The sequence below is a fragment of the Podarcis erhardii genome (assembly GCF_964252035.2).
Source record: "Podarcis erhardii genome assembly, chromosome: 9".
NCBI lineage: Eukaryota > Metazoa > Chordata > Lepidosauria > Squamata > Lacertidae > Podarcis > Podarcis erhardii.
The window spans coordinates 71,124,035-71,141,746 of NC_138512.1; the positions used below are offsets into that span (position 1 = coordinate 71,124,035).

The following is a 17,712-nucleotide window of genomic DNA, read 5'->3' on the forward strand; positions in this document are numbered from 1 at the left end:
GTGAGGGAACGTGGGAGGCGCTCCTGGCAGGCGGAGCGCGGCGGAGCCCGGGGGCTGAAGCGAGGCCTAGCGCTGTGAAGGGGACTCGGTTCTCCTCAGAGCGGGTTTATTTGGGGGTGGGCTCAGGAGAGAACTTCCCCCGCAGCTTTGGGTAAGGGGGTCGACCCCTAGAAGGCCCTGTTGGGCCCCAACACCTGAGGGAATCGTGCAATGGTAGAGTTGGAAGTAGGAGAGCCAACGCAGGCTGAGACCCTATCTGCCCGCGGACTGTCTCGCCAGAGTGGTGCATGCTCTGGTTATCTCTCGCTTGGACTACTGCAATGCACTCTACGTGGAGCTACCTTTGAAGGTGACTCGGAAACTACAACTAATCCAGAATGCGGCAGCTAGACTGGTGACTGGGGGCGGCCGCCGAGACCACATAACACCGGTCTTGAAAGACCTACACTGGCTCCTAGTACGTTTCCCAGCACAATTCAAAGTGTTGGAGCTGACCTTTAAAGCCCTAAACGGCCTCGGTCCAGTATATCTGAAGGAGTGTCTCCATCTCCATCGTTCTGCACTGAGGTCCAGCGCCGAAGGCCTTCTGGCGGTTCCCTCCCTGCGAGAAGCCAAGTTACAGGGAACCAGGCAGAGGGCCTTCTCGGTGGTGGCACCCGTCCTGTGGAACGCCCTCCCACCAGATGTCAAAGAGAAAAATAACTACCAAACTTCTGGAAGACATCTGAAGGCAGCCCTGTTTAGGGAAGCTTTTAATGTTTAATAGGTTATTGTATTTTAGTGTTTTGTTGGAAGCCGCTCAGAGTGGCTGGGGAAACCGAGCCAGATGGGCGGGGTATAAATAATAAATTATTATTATTATTATTATTAGGGGCCAAGGTCCCTTTGCGATCCCCCCTCAATAAAATATTTGAGGGGGCCAAGTTGATGGGCATTGCCATTCTAAGTATGTGTGTATCTTGTGATGGATTATGTGGTGTGGGGCTTGCCTGCCTCCCCCAATATTTTACTCAAGTTGGCACCCCTGGTTGGAAAGGACCTCAAGGATCACTTAGCCAACCCCTCCCCCCAAGATAATGCAGATTTGTTTGTAGGGTGCTGAAGGGCCTTTGCTTGACTGATGCTGGATTAGAAGGTGCATTTCTGTTTGAGGACACCTCCGATTTGGGTAGTCTTTTGAAAAGTTTAAACTGCCAAGTAGATCAGTACTTCCGCTAAAGCGAAAAGCAAATGACAACCTTGGATATACAATTCCAAAAACATGAAATGAGCTATATATTAATGCTGGTGGTCAACAAAAGAGGTTTAAAGACTGTCTCAAGGCAAATCTAAAACAAATGTAGTATAAACACTGGCAACTGGGAAACACTGGCTTGTGAGTGCTCCAGTTGAAGAACAGCCTTTACCAAAGGTGTCATGGGCTTTGAAGACACTCGAACTCAGGACACAAGGGAGAAACATGCTAAGAGGAAGGCACACTTGGCAAATCCACACTGTGATCCACTCCTGCCTGGAAACCAATGTCCCCACTGTGGAATGACATGTTGATCCAGAATTGGACTCCACAGTCACTTACGGACTTACTGTTAAAACCATCTTTATGGAAAACAATCTTAGTCAGCTATGAGTGATCGCCAAAGAAGATGATTCTCTTAACAAGTCATCTCCCCCCCAATCTCAAAATAGAACTTAAAAGAGTACATACCAAATCTGCAATTGCACATTTTTACAGTTTTTATGCTACCATGTGTGACTGTCTAATAATCAACTTTTTATTGGTTCACAAAGCCTGAAAAAGACATCTCGCAGCCAAAGGGTTTTGTGAATGTTCAGCTGTATGGCCATTCCAGAGTAATTCGTTATGCCCATTTGGTAGAGTGGATAACCTCAAATGACAGATCTGATTTAGTGTGTCTTAACAGTTTGTGGTTATGTAACACTGCAGTAGACTACCAGAGCTTCCCATACTAGAGTAAGCATCTCAACTGACCCGTAACCCTTTTCAGTATGACAATAACCATACGGTAGAAACAGAATATAATTCAGGTTATATAATTATCTCACAAGGCAGTTACTGAGCCAAAATAGTACTGCTGGCTTGCTGCAGTAACAATTGTAATTTAATATAAACTGAAATACAACATATTTTGAAGAGAATAATAGGTCTGAATTTTTAGGCTGTGTTTTATTATGCTTCACTGTGGTTCTCTGCATTTATTGTATTTATCTAATTTTACATTCCAGTCCTAAGCACACTTATTTGGAGGTCAGGCTTATTGATGTCAGTGGAACACTTTTAAGAAAATGTGCTTATGTTTGCAGTAAAGGGGCATACCCACACAAACAAAAAGCAGTGTTTCCATAGAACTCGTCGTGGAATGCCAGATCTCAGGGCATTTCACTTCTTCAAGGCTTGGTTAGGTATCTAATCTCTGCTTTTATATACATTATTCACATGTGTAATAAAGGCAACATATCTTATTCAGGTTCAAGATAGTGATGTGAAAATTAATTTGCTTCATAGTTTGTTCCCAGGTGCGAAAGTTTTACTTGAAATAAAGAGGCAAATGCTGGAAATTAAACCAAAGGCCTGATAAAAATGATGATCCTTAATACTGCTGCAGTAGAACCAATTATTAACAGGCAAAGAACAGTGGCTTCACGGTACAAAGGTACAGGTTTTTCTGCTACCAGGGAGGTTCCTTGACTTTAATTTCATGTTAATATCTAAAACAATCAGCTACCTTTACAAAAAGAACATTTCTTGGATTAATTCAAAAACATCTGATAATCTAGTTCAGAAAATAGAGTATTTAAAACAATTTTATTTACAAAAGATATGTATGACTAGCATTGGACTTTCCTGATATTTCTCAAGGTAAAGAAATAACCAGTGGCTACCCATTGATTGATTCTTTTTTTAAAAAAAACATTTATTTATTATTATTATTATTAATGCACAATGAAAAAAGCCATACATCAAAACTGAACAAAAAAAAAGTAGAAATAATAATAAGTTAAAAAACAAAAAAAACAAAAAAACTGACGTACTGGACCTGGAAGGTTTTAACAATGCTTTTGGTTGGCATGCATACTTATGGTATGACAAAGTTAAGATCAATAAGGCCTTTAAGAACCATATTGTCAGGAAAGCAGTGTTTAATGTCTGGACAAAATATAAAGACTTATTGGAAAATAAAACTCCAAGGTGGCTTTCACCTCTGGAGGCTAAGGCCCGAAAAAGACCCAATATGGAGGCCAAATGGCCAAAATATTGGGAAATATTAGAAAAAGATGGAGACAATTGGAAATTGCAGAGTCTGGAGAAAATGAAGGATAAGGTGCGAGACTGGTTACATTATGCTCAGATTAAAGAAGTTTTTAAAAATGACAAAAAGTTAGGGTTCCAGGTGGAGAAATCGAAGCTAGAAACAGAATTGTTAGAACCAAAGACCAAGGTACTATCTAGAATGTATAACTTGCTGTTAAAATGGAACACACAAGACGAAATGGTTAAATCGGCTATGATAAAATGGGCACAGGACATTGGGCATAACATTATGTTTGAGGACTGGGAAAGGTTGTGGACCACTGGGCTGAACTTCACCGCATGTAATGCTCTGAAGGAAAATGTAATGAAAATGATATATAGATGGTACATGACCCCAGATAAACTTGCCAAAATATACCATTCGTCTGATAATAAATGTTGGAAATGTAAAGAAAATGAAGGAACATTCTTTCACCTCTGGTGGACATGCCCTAAGGTGAAGGTCTTCTGGGAAATGATATATAATGAGCTGAAAAAGGTATTTAAGTATACCTTCACTAAGAAACCAGAGGCCTTCCTTCTGGGTATTGTCGGCCAGAAGGTGTTAAAGAAGGACCGAACATTCTTTATGAATGCAACAACGGCAGCAAGGATCCTCATCGCAAAAAACTGGAAAACTCAAGATCTACCCACACTGGAAGAGTGGCAGATGCAACTGATGGACTATATGCAACTGGCCGAGATGACTGGCAGAATCCGTGACCTGGGAGAAGAGAAGATGGAGGAAGACTGGGAAAAATTCAAGAAGTATCTACAAAAACATTGTAATTTGGTTGAATGTTAAGAAGGATGCTAGATTATAAAAAATTGGCCACCACTAAATTAGATTTGAATTTGATGATAAGTGAGACTAAAGAAAATATAAAACTTTTTGGAAGAAGTGCTAGATTATATTTGAATGAGTGGACATGAGATTGTAAACAAGTTGATAATTTGTTTGGAAAAAACTTTTAACGATGTAAATGGGAGCGGGAGACGCGAGGGAGTCCAAAGAAGTGATGAAATTATGTCTGTGATAGAAGTAAGATTGTTTATTATTTGTGCATTTATATTTAAAAACTTTAATAAATATTTATTTAAAAAACCCAAACCCCCCCCCAAAAAAACAGCATTATAACAAAAAAGAAAAAAGGTCTTTTGACTACAGACCTGAGCTCTCGTTTACTCCTTAATTCAATTACATATAACTTATTGCCGGTAAAAACTTATCATGGTTTAACTGATTCTTGGTTTTTCTTTTATCTCACATCATTCTTGATACTACTACTGAAATTAGTTAAATGCTGCAACAGAGTTTAAACTTCTGTAATTATTTTTCAAATATATTTTAAAGACTTAACATTTTGAAAGAAATACCTGTTTTGGTTTATTCTTTACTTTTTCAGACAGGTTATCCAGCTCCGCATATTCAGTCAATTTTTGGATCCAGTCTTGCATAGATGGAAGTTTGTCAGATTTCCAGTTTGGAAACCCCATTGATTGATTCATTCTCCTGTCAATTTAACATACAGTAATCGTTCCTGCCAATAAGATTCAAAACAATCCATTTGACTAGTCTACATTTATAAGTGAAATAATCAAAATACATTTGGCTTTCCTGGCCAAAGATGGGAGACATAGGCATTTTTTTTTTTACATAATAAAATTTAGCTGCTTTGATGTGTTGACTGAAGATGGTGTGTACATGCGTTCAAGGAGCAATGTGGGTACACCCACCACACCCCTTCAGGCACTAGACAAGATATATTTAGCATATAAAAAGTCAGTACAACAGATGCCAAACACACACACACAGTCCCACCTCTACATGAGTAAATATTTTTCTATATACAGTATTTGAACAGTGTTGCAGAACTATGAATACAGTACCCAGCTGAGGGTAAGGCATTGAATACACTGGGATTTACTTCTGAAATTGTGGCTATAAAGCGAAATGTAAGTATTATAAATAAAAAAGGTGAGAGAGCCTGACCATGTTGCTGAATTGGCAGACAGAACATGCAAATGTGCTGCCACTGTGCGTGCAGCAGTTTCAGTGGACCTCTTCACCTCACCTAGATTCCCAGCTATGGGAATGGGTCCATGACAAAGGTAGAGAAAGCAAAGGAGAATCTATATCATGGGTAGGCAAACTAAGGCCTGGGGGCCGTATCCGGCCCAATTGCCTTCTCAATCCGGCCCATGGACGGTCTGGGAATCAGCATGTTTTTACATGAGTAGAATGTGCTTTTATTTAAAATGCGTCTCTGGGTTATTTGTGGGGCATTTTTTTTCTCTTCAAAATAAAGTCCGGCCCCCCATAAGGTCTGAGGGACTGTGGACCGGCCCCCTGCTGAAAAAGTTTGCTAACCCCTGATCTATATAAAATAAACCACCCACACTGCAGGTTCCCTTCAGCTACTCTCAGGAGTAAGGCCCTATTCATGAGCGAAGCAGGAAGCAGTAGAGGCTGGACAGCTGCATATGGAGCAAAAGGAACCGGAATGCAATAGGCTGACATAAGTCTAGGTAAGGCCAACTGTTTCGAAGTTGTGCTGGCTTCCTCCAAATGTTATCTTGAGCAACGAAGAGCAATATTAATAATGTTGCACCAACTCAGGCTTATCACAGGTTGGGCAGATGGAATTTGGAAGAAGGGGCATGATGGTTGCATATAGTGTGAAGATTGTTGTCCTTTAGTCATGTCCGACTCTTCGTGACCCCCTGGACCAGAGCACGCCAGGCACTCCTGTCTTCCACTGCCTCCGGCACTTTGGCCAAACTCATGCTGGTAGCTTCGAGAACACTGTCCAACCATCTCATCCTCTGTCGTCCCCTTCACCTTGTACCCTCCATCTTTCCCAACATCAGGGTCTTTTCCAGGGAGTCTTCTCTTCTCATGAGGTGGCCAAAGTCTTGGAGCCTCAGCTTCCGGATCTGTCCTTCCAGTGAGCACTCAGGGCTGATTTCCTTCAGAATGGATAGGTTTGATCTTCTTGCAGTCCATGGGACTCTCAAGAGTCTCCTCCAGCACCATAATTCAAAAGCATCCATTCTTCGGCGATCAGCCTTCTTTCTGGTCCAGCTCTCACTTCCATACATCACTACTGGGAAAACCATAGCTTTAACTATACGGACCTGGTATGGATTTAACTATTGGGAGCTGCCCAAACAGATGGGTGCTAATAATAATAATAATAATAATAATAATGTGTGTGTTGGGTGCTGTAGCACCACAGACACAGTGCTTTTATTCCCTGTCAGAAACACAAGCTCCCATTTTCCCCGCCAACATTCCCCCTCAGGCAGCCCAAAGCTGCAGCCCAGGAGGAGAGAGAAGCAGCACCTGTTGAACGTCTGCCATGCAGCTAAGCAGAGCTGAGACCCCTGCATTGCAGGGGGTTGGGCTGGATGACCCTCGGGGGTCCCCTGGTCCAGCTCGACCATTTTACAAGCCCCAAGCGGAAGGCCGGCTTGTGATTTGAGTCAGGAGGGGCAGCGGCTGAGGGGTGGGGAAACCATTTTGGCTCCTCACAGAAACCCGGGGTGCCCCGTGTGTGCCTGTGAGGGAGGAGGACGTTATGGCCGGCCTCGGGCGGAGGAGGCGGGAGAGCGCCGCCGCCGCCATCCCTCGCGCCCTCTGAGGCGAAGGCAGCGAGGAGGCGGGAAAGGGCGACGCCGAAGAGGAGGAGGAAGAAGGAGGCGCCCGGCCGCTGCCGCCGCCGCCGGCCTCGTCAGTCCCCGCCCCGCGGCGCTCGCGCTCCCTCTCGCCGCCCGCCCGCCGTCCGCCCGTCCTTCCTCCCCTTCGTCCGCCGGGGCCGCCTGCCGCTGGGAGCCGAGCCGAGTCCCGCTCCTCTTCCTCCGCCGCCGCCGCCGCCGCCATGAGCTTCTTGTTGTAAGTGCGGGCCGTCGAGGGAGCCCCGTTCCCCGCCTCGCCGGCAGCAGGGCCCAAGCCGGGCTGCTTTCCTGGCGCCCGAGCCCCGCCGGGGGAGGAGGAGGACGGAAGCCCGCCTCGCCTCCGCCCAGCGCCCCATGGCTCTGCCCGGGGGCCTTGGCTCTCCAGCCGCCGCTTCCTCCACCACGGGGGTTATTTACTTCTGGGTTGTTGTTTTTGTGCTCTGTCGCTTAAGCCTCTTTCCTCGCATCCTTTGTGTTTGTGTGTATGCCTTGCCCCCCCCTCCATGGCTGGCCTCCTCCTGCTCCCCCCTCCTGAGGCTCCCCATTTTCTCCGGCTCTCCCCAATTCTGCCCTCGCCCCTTTGCTTTCCAGCACATTTGTTCCTTATGTGCTGGTGCTTCCTTTAAAAAAAAAAATCTCCACCACCCCCACCGACCGCAGGAAGAAAAAAAAAAAAGGGAAGTGCTTTTATTTGTATTTTCTGGTGTTAATGTTGCTGGTTCTCCTTAAATAGCTTCCCCCCTATTGATCATCATCATCCCCTACTGCCCTTCATCCAAAGATCCCAGGGCGGTTTGCAACAGAAAAATAGAAAATGAAAATACAAAATGCTTATTAAAAAGCAAGGGTGTTTTGTTTTGTTTTATTTTAAGGAGGTTATCTCTTTGCTTGATTGACCCTTTGGTTATAAAAAGGAGAGATTGGTGGGATGGGGGCTTTGGGAACCCCTTCTGTACCTCATTTTTTTTTGGGGCGGTCCGCTTATGCTGAAATGGGAGGCTGATTTGTTGCACCTAAACCGCTTCCTATCCTAAAAGTTTCTGTTTCGTTCTTGGACCTTTGGGTGCCATTTGAGCTAAAATGGGGTGTTAGCATTTTGGAGGATCTCACTGCTGTTGTCTGAATGGCCAGCTGCAGCCAAGTGGAGGAGTTCTGTATTATAGAAAATAAGGTGATTTCTGTTAATTGTGGGGTGAGAATGATGGTGGGGGTGTTTGTAATATCAGGTGCCCCATATGCCTGCCTGTTCTTCCCTCCCCCACTGCCCCCTCCTCGACAGCAGCTTGGAGAGACTCCCTAGTGGTTTCTGTCTGTAACCATAAAATGAAATTGCATCCCCTAGTTTGTCTCCTCCCTTCCACCCCCCTCTCAGGGAATACAGGAGTCTGTAATTAATTGCCCCTTCTCCCCATCGGCCTTTTCTGTGTTTGAAAAGGCAGCAGTTTTTCTCTTGAGTGGTTCTTGTGATTAAGATAATGGTTATACAGGGTACCCAACTTGTAGAGAAGGTTTTTTTTGGGGGGGTGTTGTTTTTTTGTTTTGCTGAGACTGACAGGTAACGCAGCTGGCTCTGTTACGTAGGGGGCTAGACATCTTGGACAATAACCCTGAGAGATCCCCTTCCTCCTTTTGTACTCTGGCCATTGATTGCAACTGCGTTGTGGTGGTCTAATTTTCTCTTAATTTTTTCTCCAAGTATCTGCTAGAGTGAAAAGCAAACTTTTGGTTTGCTTAAAATCTTTTTTAAAAAATACGTATCTAAATTTAGAAGTAGATTGCATGGTACTTGATAGTCTTTTAAGTTCCTCTAGGGAACACAGGACACATATGTATAGTAGAAACTAAATTTAACATTTTGGCCTTCAAAAGTGCAGAAGAAGGGGCTTCTTTTGTGAAGGGTCTATTTGCTTTGAGGTTTTGAGGTTCAGCACAGAATTTGGAGAATATACATCTTCCATTTCCCTAATACTAAACTTGAAGAAGCAATTTGAAGAAGTTTATTGAATTTTATGGGCAAAGGCTACCGTCTTATACACAACAGTAAGCACCACGGAATATCCTGACTTTTAACATCTTGAGTAACCAACATAGGATGGCTTAAAGAAAACCACATGAAAACAACTACTTTGCTTGGCTCTTTAAGCCTTTCAGTATACCATACAGTTAAAAGCTAGTACAAAGCTTTTGGACTTTTGAAGGATTGGCACATGTTCTGAAAAACTCAAAGCTAATTGTGTTACAACTTGTCTGGCATTATAGCAAGCAGATACTGGAAAGGACAGATTGATGCAGACACTTGCAACATGAAAACAGCTCTAGATATCAGTAGTTGTTAGCTAACTGGCACATACTAAATGTGTAGGGCCCGTTGTTCTGTTATTTGGTTTCCTAGTTCAAAAGTACAACCAAGTAATCTCCAGTCCTTGCTGGTTGGAGTGGAGGCAATCTAATTATGACAATCAACATAAATCGGTTAAGTGACTTACAAAATAAAACACAGTGTACTCCTGGGAAAGGGAATGCTAGGGACTTAAACAAAATAATCACTTTGTTGTAGAAGTCTTACTTTGTCATGTTCCTGTAAAATGTAGTTGTGCTTATACATGCTTCCACGAACCTCTGCAAATATATTATTGATTAATATTAGGATAGCCCAGTCCTGTGCATATGCTTTAGCCACAATAAGTGTCAAAATGTTATGCCTTATAGAGACTCATTTCTCTTCTTACTCTTTAAAATATCTGGAATGGATTTGTATCTATGCAACACACACACACACACACACACACACACAAAAAAAAAAAACACCCCCACCTGAAGCAGACTTCCAGAGCCACATAGTTTTCTTTGTGTGCACGTGGGGCCATGTAGATAGTTTGGAAGGACTGTACTGTATCTTGAAAGGAAAACTAAAAACAAATTTATTTAAAACAAATAAAGTGTGCTTTCTTCAAAAAGGCAAAAAAAAGAGGTGCTCTCATTTGGTCTCCTGGAGTAATGATCTGTTGTGGATTGATGCTTCTTTCTATATAATTAAGGTCCATAGTAATTTCTGATTCTGTAAACCCATGTTATCTTCATTCTGATTGTGAAAGCCAAACTGACAGCTGTATTTTTAAGAGAACTCTTCCTGAAGTTTGAGACTGCCTAAAAATACTTGCTGTGCAGATATATCAGTAAATTGTGCCCATCCACCCACCCTTGTAAAAGAAGAGGACAAGAAATATTCCATTTTCTTGTCTTTGGTTTGGGGTTTTATATTCATACCTGCCTTGGTTAGCAAACACAGAAGAAAACATAAAATATTTGGAAATGAGGAGGAAAGCTGGTTTTCTGATCTGCCTGTTCCTTTTGAGCTTTCACAGTTCTAAGAAAATAGATGTTGGTTCCTGTTCTGTTTCCCTTTTTTGCATGAACGCAAGTGTTCAACACAGATAGTGGCCCAAGTACATCATTTCTCTTCCTCATGGCAAGACATGGGTAGCATGTCTGTAGCAGGGTTAAAAACTTAGATATATAAGCTAAGCGCCAAATGGCTCCTTAAACCAGGGTTACAGTCACCAAAATGGAATGCCTAGTTGCCATTTTTGGGCCAGACAGCTCAAAAGTTGTATTTTTCAATATGACTTTTTGGTTCCTGAAATTCATTCTGATTGTGCAGATAAAATACATCAAATAGAATTCTTCAGGATGTGTTGTTAGTGTGTGAAAACAGTCAGGATCCAAGGATCCCCAGCCATGCACCTCCAGATGTTGGAGACCCACCCTGGGGCCCAGGCATCTTCACTTCGTCACAAGTGGCTGATAGCCAGGTGCAAAATGCGCCTGGCAAATTTTGAACACTGGTCTGTTGTGGGGCAGCCAGTACTGATGCTACGAGTTGCTGTGTTTGTGCTGTGGCTCTATGTATGATAGGGCTGTGGACAGTAGTATTAAACTGGAAACTTGAAATGCAGACTTTCATATAGGTCAATTTGGCAGTGTTACTTTAAGAACAAATTACTGCAGAGTTGCAGAAACCATAGCCTGCAATTCCCAGGAAAATGTTAAAGATAGCTCTGGTAGGCGTACCATATGGCAATGTACCACTGCTTTTTAGAATTGCTTAAATTGCCTGCAAAAGAAACCCTTGTGAAGGGGGAAAAAAAAAAAACCCACACACCTTGCTTCAGCTCACCATATTTCAGTAGCTTGTTGTTTTTTTGTTTTCGCATTGGGTATCTAATTTATTTGTTTATTAAATAATATATGTCCAACCCTTCCTCTCAAAGCACCCCAAGGCTGCAAACAAAAAGTTATAAAACATCTTAAAAACAATTCTGACCTAGATGCAGACAGGGAAAGATCTCAGAAGTCTTGTTGAAAGAGGAAGGCCTTCAGTAGATGATGAAAAGACAACAGAGACAGCTCCTGTCTAATATTCAAGGGGAGAGAATCCCAAAAGAGTAGGTCGGTGCTACAACACTAAAGGCCTTGTTCCTGCACAATGCAGAACTGTTAAGATGGTTTCTGCAGGAGACCATTACCTGCAGAGTTCAGTGATTGACTGGGTGTACAAGGGGCGAGGTAATCTTTCATGTATGTTGGTCCTAAGGTATATACGGCTTAATAAACCCGAATCAGCACCTTGAACTTAGCCTGGAAGCTAATTGGTAGCCTATCCTCCAAGAGCAAGATAAACTTTCAACTATGTAAGCCTCAGTGAAAAGCACCAGCATGCACAGTACTAAGCTTATTTGCCCAAAACATGTTTAATATATCTAGATAAAATGTACCTGTAGGAGTGACACTGATTTTTTATTATTATTTCTGAATCATATCTTTAGGAAGCCTCCAAGCTTATAGATTGTTTAAATGTACATTTTTAAAAATCAACTCTACTGCCCCTATTTTCTCTTAAGGCCTAGAATTTGTATGATAAGGACATTAAGATGGATTCAGATTCTTATATTATCATTGCTGTTTTTCACTGCAGAGACACAAGTGTGAGATGCTATGGGAAAACTCTTGTCAGATTCTGCTCTCATTTAGCCTTGTATGTGGATACATGTTATGCCATTTATATGCCTTTTCAGACTCCCTTTGGTACTGCTTGGAAGCACATGTTCTTACATGCAGGAACTCATGCTTCTGTGCAAGCTAGTTAACTGGATATTTTATGCTTGCTTTTGAATCTGTTAATAGCCCCAAGCCTTTAGAGCTGTGTATCCTGTGCTACATCACGCCCCCCTTCTGATCTCCTCCTTTTATACAATATTGATTTGAAGGCTTAAAAAAAAAAATCTACAATAGAATGGGCTTATTGTAACTATAAGCCCTTTGAGTACCCCATGGTGTGCCCTTTTAATGTAAAAGATAATAGCTAGCCTACTTGCCTCCTTTTTTTATCAAGCTATCCCACGGGAGACTTGTCAAGCACTTTTAAAATTATATACATGGAAGAAGCTGTAAATGGCCTCTATGTGATGGCTCATCCATGTTGTTGCAAAATTGTCCATGTTGTTGCAAAGTCATCACACTGGGCATCATGTAATTATTCTGCAAAGCTGCCATAGAATGTGGAAGGATATGAAGTGTCAAAGATGCATATCTACATCAGTAGAATAATATCCACCCCCAGGGCAGCAGGGACAGAGAAGCCACAGGGTGGAGGCTATTTTCATCTTTCTCTGTGCCTTCTTAGCATTTAGCATGCCAAAGGTATGCACTTAATCAACAATGGTAATGTATAGGCCATGTTGACAAGCTGAGCTGATGTCTTTCCTAATGGTTCAGAGTAAGCATCACTTTCTACATTATGCTACCCCTGTGTGGGGGCGGGGGCGGGCGCGGAGACACCTTATGCGATTTATTTCATATTTAATGGTGCACATGTTTTTCATCCCCTAATTGTCTAGGAAGACTCTTATAGCATGCATTTCTAAGACAGTAAAATATATTTTTGTAATTATTCCCCAAATACAGCTTTTTCCTTTCTCTCGCTGTACAGTGGATGCTCGGGTCGTGAACGTGACCCGTGCGGGATGCACGTTCACAACCTGCAGCGTCTGCAACCCGCAGTGGCACGTCTGCGCACGCACAGGTTGCAATTTGGCGCTTCTGCGCAAAGAGTGATTTAGTGCTTTTGCGCATGCGCAACTGCTGAAACCTGGAAGTAACCTGTTCCGGTACTTACGGGTTTCGGTGGTCCGAAACCCGAAAAAACGCAACCTGAAGCATCTGTAACTTGAGGTATGACTATACAGTGGTGCCCCGCAAGACGAACGCCTCGCAAGACGGAAAACCCGCTAGACGAAAGGGTTTTCCGTTTTGGAGGTGCTTTGCAAAACGAATTTCCTATGGGCTTGCTTCGCAAGACGAAATGTCTTGCGAGTTCCTGCGGGGTTTTTTTCCTCCCCCCCCTTTTCTAAGCCGCTTATCTGCTTATCCGCTAAACTGCTAATAGCGCTAATCTGCTAAGCCGTCAATGGGCTTGCTTCGCAAGACGAAAAAACCGCTAGACGAAGAGACTCGCGGAACGGATTAATTTCGTCTTGCGAGGCACCACTGTATCCAAATATTAGTCTTAAACATACCTACCCATCAGCCCCATCTCTGTCACTGAGAACAAATACTTCTAGTCTTAGATTTTAGTGAATTGTTAACCCTGAGTGAACAGAGGTCAAGTTTTCTGCTTGGGGATTTGTTTACTTTTCTCCTTGGGGAAATATTTCTCACTAGAGAGTTGTCACCAATTATTTGGAATCAGTATGTGAAACTTCCCATGTCTCCTCACCTCCTTGGTCCTATAGACGTCTTAGTTTGCAGAGCCCTCCTGCCACGTCAGCACCCATTCCCAGCAAACATTTCTGTTTTATAGACTTTGGAGAGTGGTGCATTGATTTATTTGCTTTTTTCCATGTTTTCAACAAAAGGCTGTTGAGTCAGAATGTGTGCGCAGAATTTCTGTAGGCAGAAAGATTCTCACAAATCAGAAGTTGCCTTATCTTTGGAAAACAGTGAAGTCTGTGATGAAAGGTTATAGGCTGGGGGTACAGAACCCTTTTGGCTACATGGGCCAGATCCTTATGAGGATCTGCCTCGTGGGTCAAATTTGGCAGGTGGGCCACCCACAAACCTTTTCACTCCAATCTTAAAGGGGGTAGGGGCAACCTCCCACTTCTTTTTGAAGTAGCAAGGATGGCAATTGGTAGGTAGGTGGGCAGAGATTCAGGGAATTGTCATTGTGGATGGACTAAGTTAAATTCCCTCACTTGATTTTCCATACCCCTGCTATAGAGAAGTCATTGCCAATTGGGGGCAGGGCTGCTGGTAACATTCAGATTTTAAAGAACAGTATGCACCAAGTTGATGGGAGAAACAAAGAGCATTGGAAAGTATTCCAGGATTGCCTGCTTAAATATAACAATTTGATCATTTTGGAAATCATACCTCCAGGCATCTTCTTGAAGAAGAATGCGATTGTCCAGGCTACCATGGTAGTCCATTAATAGGCATATATGTATGTCCAAATTCTAGTTTTGATTGAGCTTTGGTAATTAATTCTCTACCAGTCTATAAAAGTAGAATAATAATGCCCTGCTCACCTGGAAGCTCAAAGGGTTAGTGAGATTAAAATAAAGCAATACTTTGCACAGTGAAAGAGCTGCAGAAATGAAGAAAATAATAAGTTGGTTAAAACACTAAATGTGAATTATTTTTGTCATTGGAAGAATTTCTTTCTCTTTTTGAACGTTTTTAGCCAACATTTGATCTCCGGTAAATTAGTTGCTCGGAATTCTTCCTTACTGGACATAAAAAGGAAAGCTGTATAGATCATGCTACTTTTGCCTCCAAAAGGACCCGGTTCTTCCTTTCACCCTTGTATAAGAGCTAGAAATACTTTTTACAGAACAAACCTAACTATGTTTTCCTGAACATCTGGGAAAGGTAGATATTTTCCAGTCCTTGGAATAGCAATCTAGGATGTCCAGAAGAGGAAATCTGGGATTAAGAGGAAGATGAAGAGGAAATTTTTGAAAAATTAGTTTTGTCGCTCTTTGTCTTCCTTAATAATTGGCAGGTTTCATCTTATGCCGTAGCTTTTAAGAACATCATAATTCACAAGTGCAGTTTTGAAGTCTGCTCTAACATCTGTTTTTCTGTTCTAACATTTTCATCTTGTGTTTGGCTTTAGAAGTTTAGGGATTTGCCCCAGGCTGGCAGATTCGCTTTCTGTGTGTTCCTCTTTTTGAAAGCTGTCAGAAACCATAGAGACTAATAAAGCATGAAAACTTAAATAGAAATTCTCCATTTACCCTGAGTGCATTAACTTCTCTAGAAGTTAATATTGTCACAATGTATAAATTCTTCTGCATTCCTTTTCAAATGATTTACATTTTGTTGTATAATTCCTAAATCACATACGCAGCTTGTGCAGACATAATGTTGACTCCCTCTTAATTGCAATTAAGAAATCAGGTGCCGTTCTTGAGAATGCATGTTCCCTTCTCAGGATGGAATACTTTCCTGTTCTCTAACATTAACTATGGTTTCCATGCTATACTGGTCTGAAACCAGCTGTAAAAGGTGATCTGGTTAAACAGGGTTCTTGGTTAGTCTTGGCAGCACTTGGTGTTATTCTGGAATATCTTGGTGTTATTCTGGAATATCTGAGTTTGGGACAGTCAGGTTTGTGTTAGAAGGCCAATTCAATTTCATGCCATCCATTTTTAAACCCTTTCTCTGCCGCAACAAGAATTATTAAATTCATTGCTTACATAGAAAGCTGCTTTACAGGCTATTGCTCCATCTAGCACACTGGTCTGACTGGGAGTTTTAACCAGCCCTACCTGGAGAAATACTACTACTACTACTACTAATATTGATGATGATGATGCTCCACCCATCTGACTAGGTTGTCCCAGCCACTCTGAGTGGCTTCCAACAAAATATAGAAACACGGAAAGACATACATCAGCATTATAAACTTCCCTTATGGTTTGAACCTTGGACTTTCTGCACGGAAGGCAGGCGAATGCTTCGCCACTGAATTATGTGTGGTTATGTACAGTACTTGCCCCGTTTCACTCCTTTGGGCTCTGGCAACCTGTCGCCAATCCTTCCCTCCTATCCCCATGGCCTTTACGCACACCACTTACCTGGTTTTATAAATTGTTACTACCCATGAGAGCCCCCCCCCCCATCCATATTCAGAGGAAAAAGGACTGCTAGAGACATATAGTGGTGGTGGGGTGATAATAGGAAATATCCAAGCAGAACATCTTGCTAACTATGGCTGGAGACAAGAGGGCTGGGATGGATAGAGCAACACTTTCTTATGATGAAATTTGCGTATGTGGACCAACCTTGTTGCCTAGCTGGAAACTGTGGGTAGGTAGTTATTAGAAAATCAGATTACTAAGGTTTTTTAAATGTAGGCTATCTTTACTCTTAAGCACTTGAAAGCAAGAAGTACTTAGCTGCTATGAATATTACAAATTAACCAGCTCTCAACAAGCCTTTGCTTAAAGGGTATTTTTCTAGTGAATTTTCATTGAATTTTCAAGATAATCTAACTAACTTTGGCTTGTTACTTTATCACTTGCTGCCAGCTTACTCTGAATTTAGAGTACAAACATGCATTAGAAGAGCTTGCATAAATCTAGCTTCTACTTTTTACTACTTTGTCCACATTCAGTTTCCCATACATCAGAATTTTGGCTACTTGTCCAGCCATCGAAGCCTAAGGGCAAAAGATTCTTGTCAAGGTCCACTGTGTATATAATACCTGGGAAACCCAGTGGAATTATCAATTAGCTGGGCTTACTGTGCACCTGTGCCTTTTGCAGCACTACGGTGAAGCTGGCTAGCGTTTCATTAGCATATTTTTGATGCTGTAGCTAAGACAATGGAAGAAGGGTCTGTATAAAATAATAAGTTTGCATCTGTTCAGAGAATTGTCATCATCTGGGTGGAGGGAAAGTGAATGTGTGGGCTAAGAAACTGAGCTCTCGGCAGATGGCTGGAAAGTAGTGGCACATTTGTTCTTCAATATAAAAAATATTTTAGTGGGAGTAGTTCATAAATAGGTTGTAAGGTCCAATTTTGCATTGATCACTGCCTCTGAGTTCCTTTGAAAAATCTTTATCTTAACAGCAAATACAGTTCTCTAGTTCTGGCAAGGTACCATGAAACATTAAGATGTTTCAGATGTAATACCAAATTATAGGTTGGTATTACAGTACTTAAAATATATGTGCAAGTGGAGCCATATGCTCATGTACTCGCTTTTTTCCCTTGGGCTCAAAAAACACACGACTTCCCCTGTCTTCTCTTGCTCTTTAAACCAGGAATTGTGTATATTCCACCTTTCGTCCAAAGAGCTCAAAGTGGCATACATGGTTCTCTACTGTTCCCCCATATTTTTTCCTAAACAACAATCCTGCGATTCTAAGGTGGGTTAGTTTGAGAAGAGGATCATGATTTCTAGATAACCCTGTCTTTAATAACTCTGTTCTATTTACAAGCACAATAACAAATTATGTTTAATAACTGAGGAATCCCAGTGGCAATAGCAACTGCCTTTTGCAGAAATGTAACGTAAGTTCCTGATTAGGCTACTTAGATTGCAGTCCTAAACACATTACAAGGAAGTAACACAGTAGGACTTGCTTCTGAATAAGCAAACATAAGATTGCGCTGTTAGCATCTTCTTGTAAAAATGCATTGATATTTTAAAGTGT

The 17,712-nt window shown here is 42.1% G+C and overlaps 1 protein-coding gene across 2 annotated transcripts in view; it reads left to right on the top strand.

Moving 5' to 3' along the window:
- Positions 1-6,958: 6,958 nt before the first annotated feature.
- Positions 6,959-17,712, top strand: part of MOB1B (MOB kinase activator 1B) — a 34,314-nt gene continuing 23,560 nt past the window's right edge. Inside the window, exon 1 of one of the 2 annotated variants that reach the window (XM_081877385.1) lies at positions 6,959-7,205. In XM_081877385.1, the coding sequence (XP_081733511.1) occupies positions 7,192-7,205 (14 nt within the window). In that variant the 5' untranslated portion in view covers positions 6,959-7,191. The remainder of the gene's footprint in view (positions 7,206-17,712) is intronic. The other variant, XM_081877384.1, reaches the window with a different exon arrangement.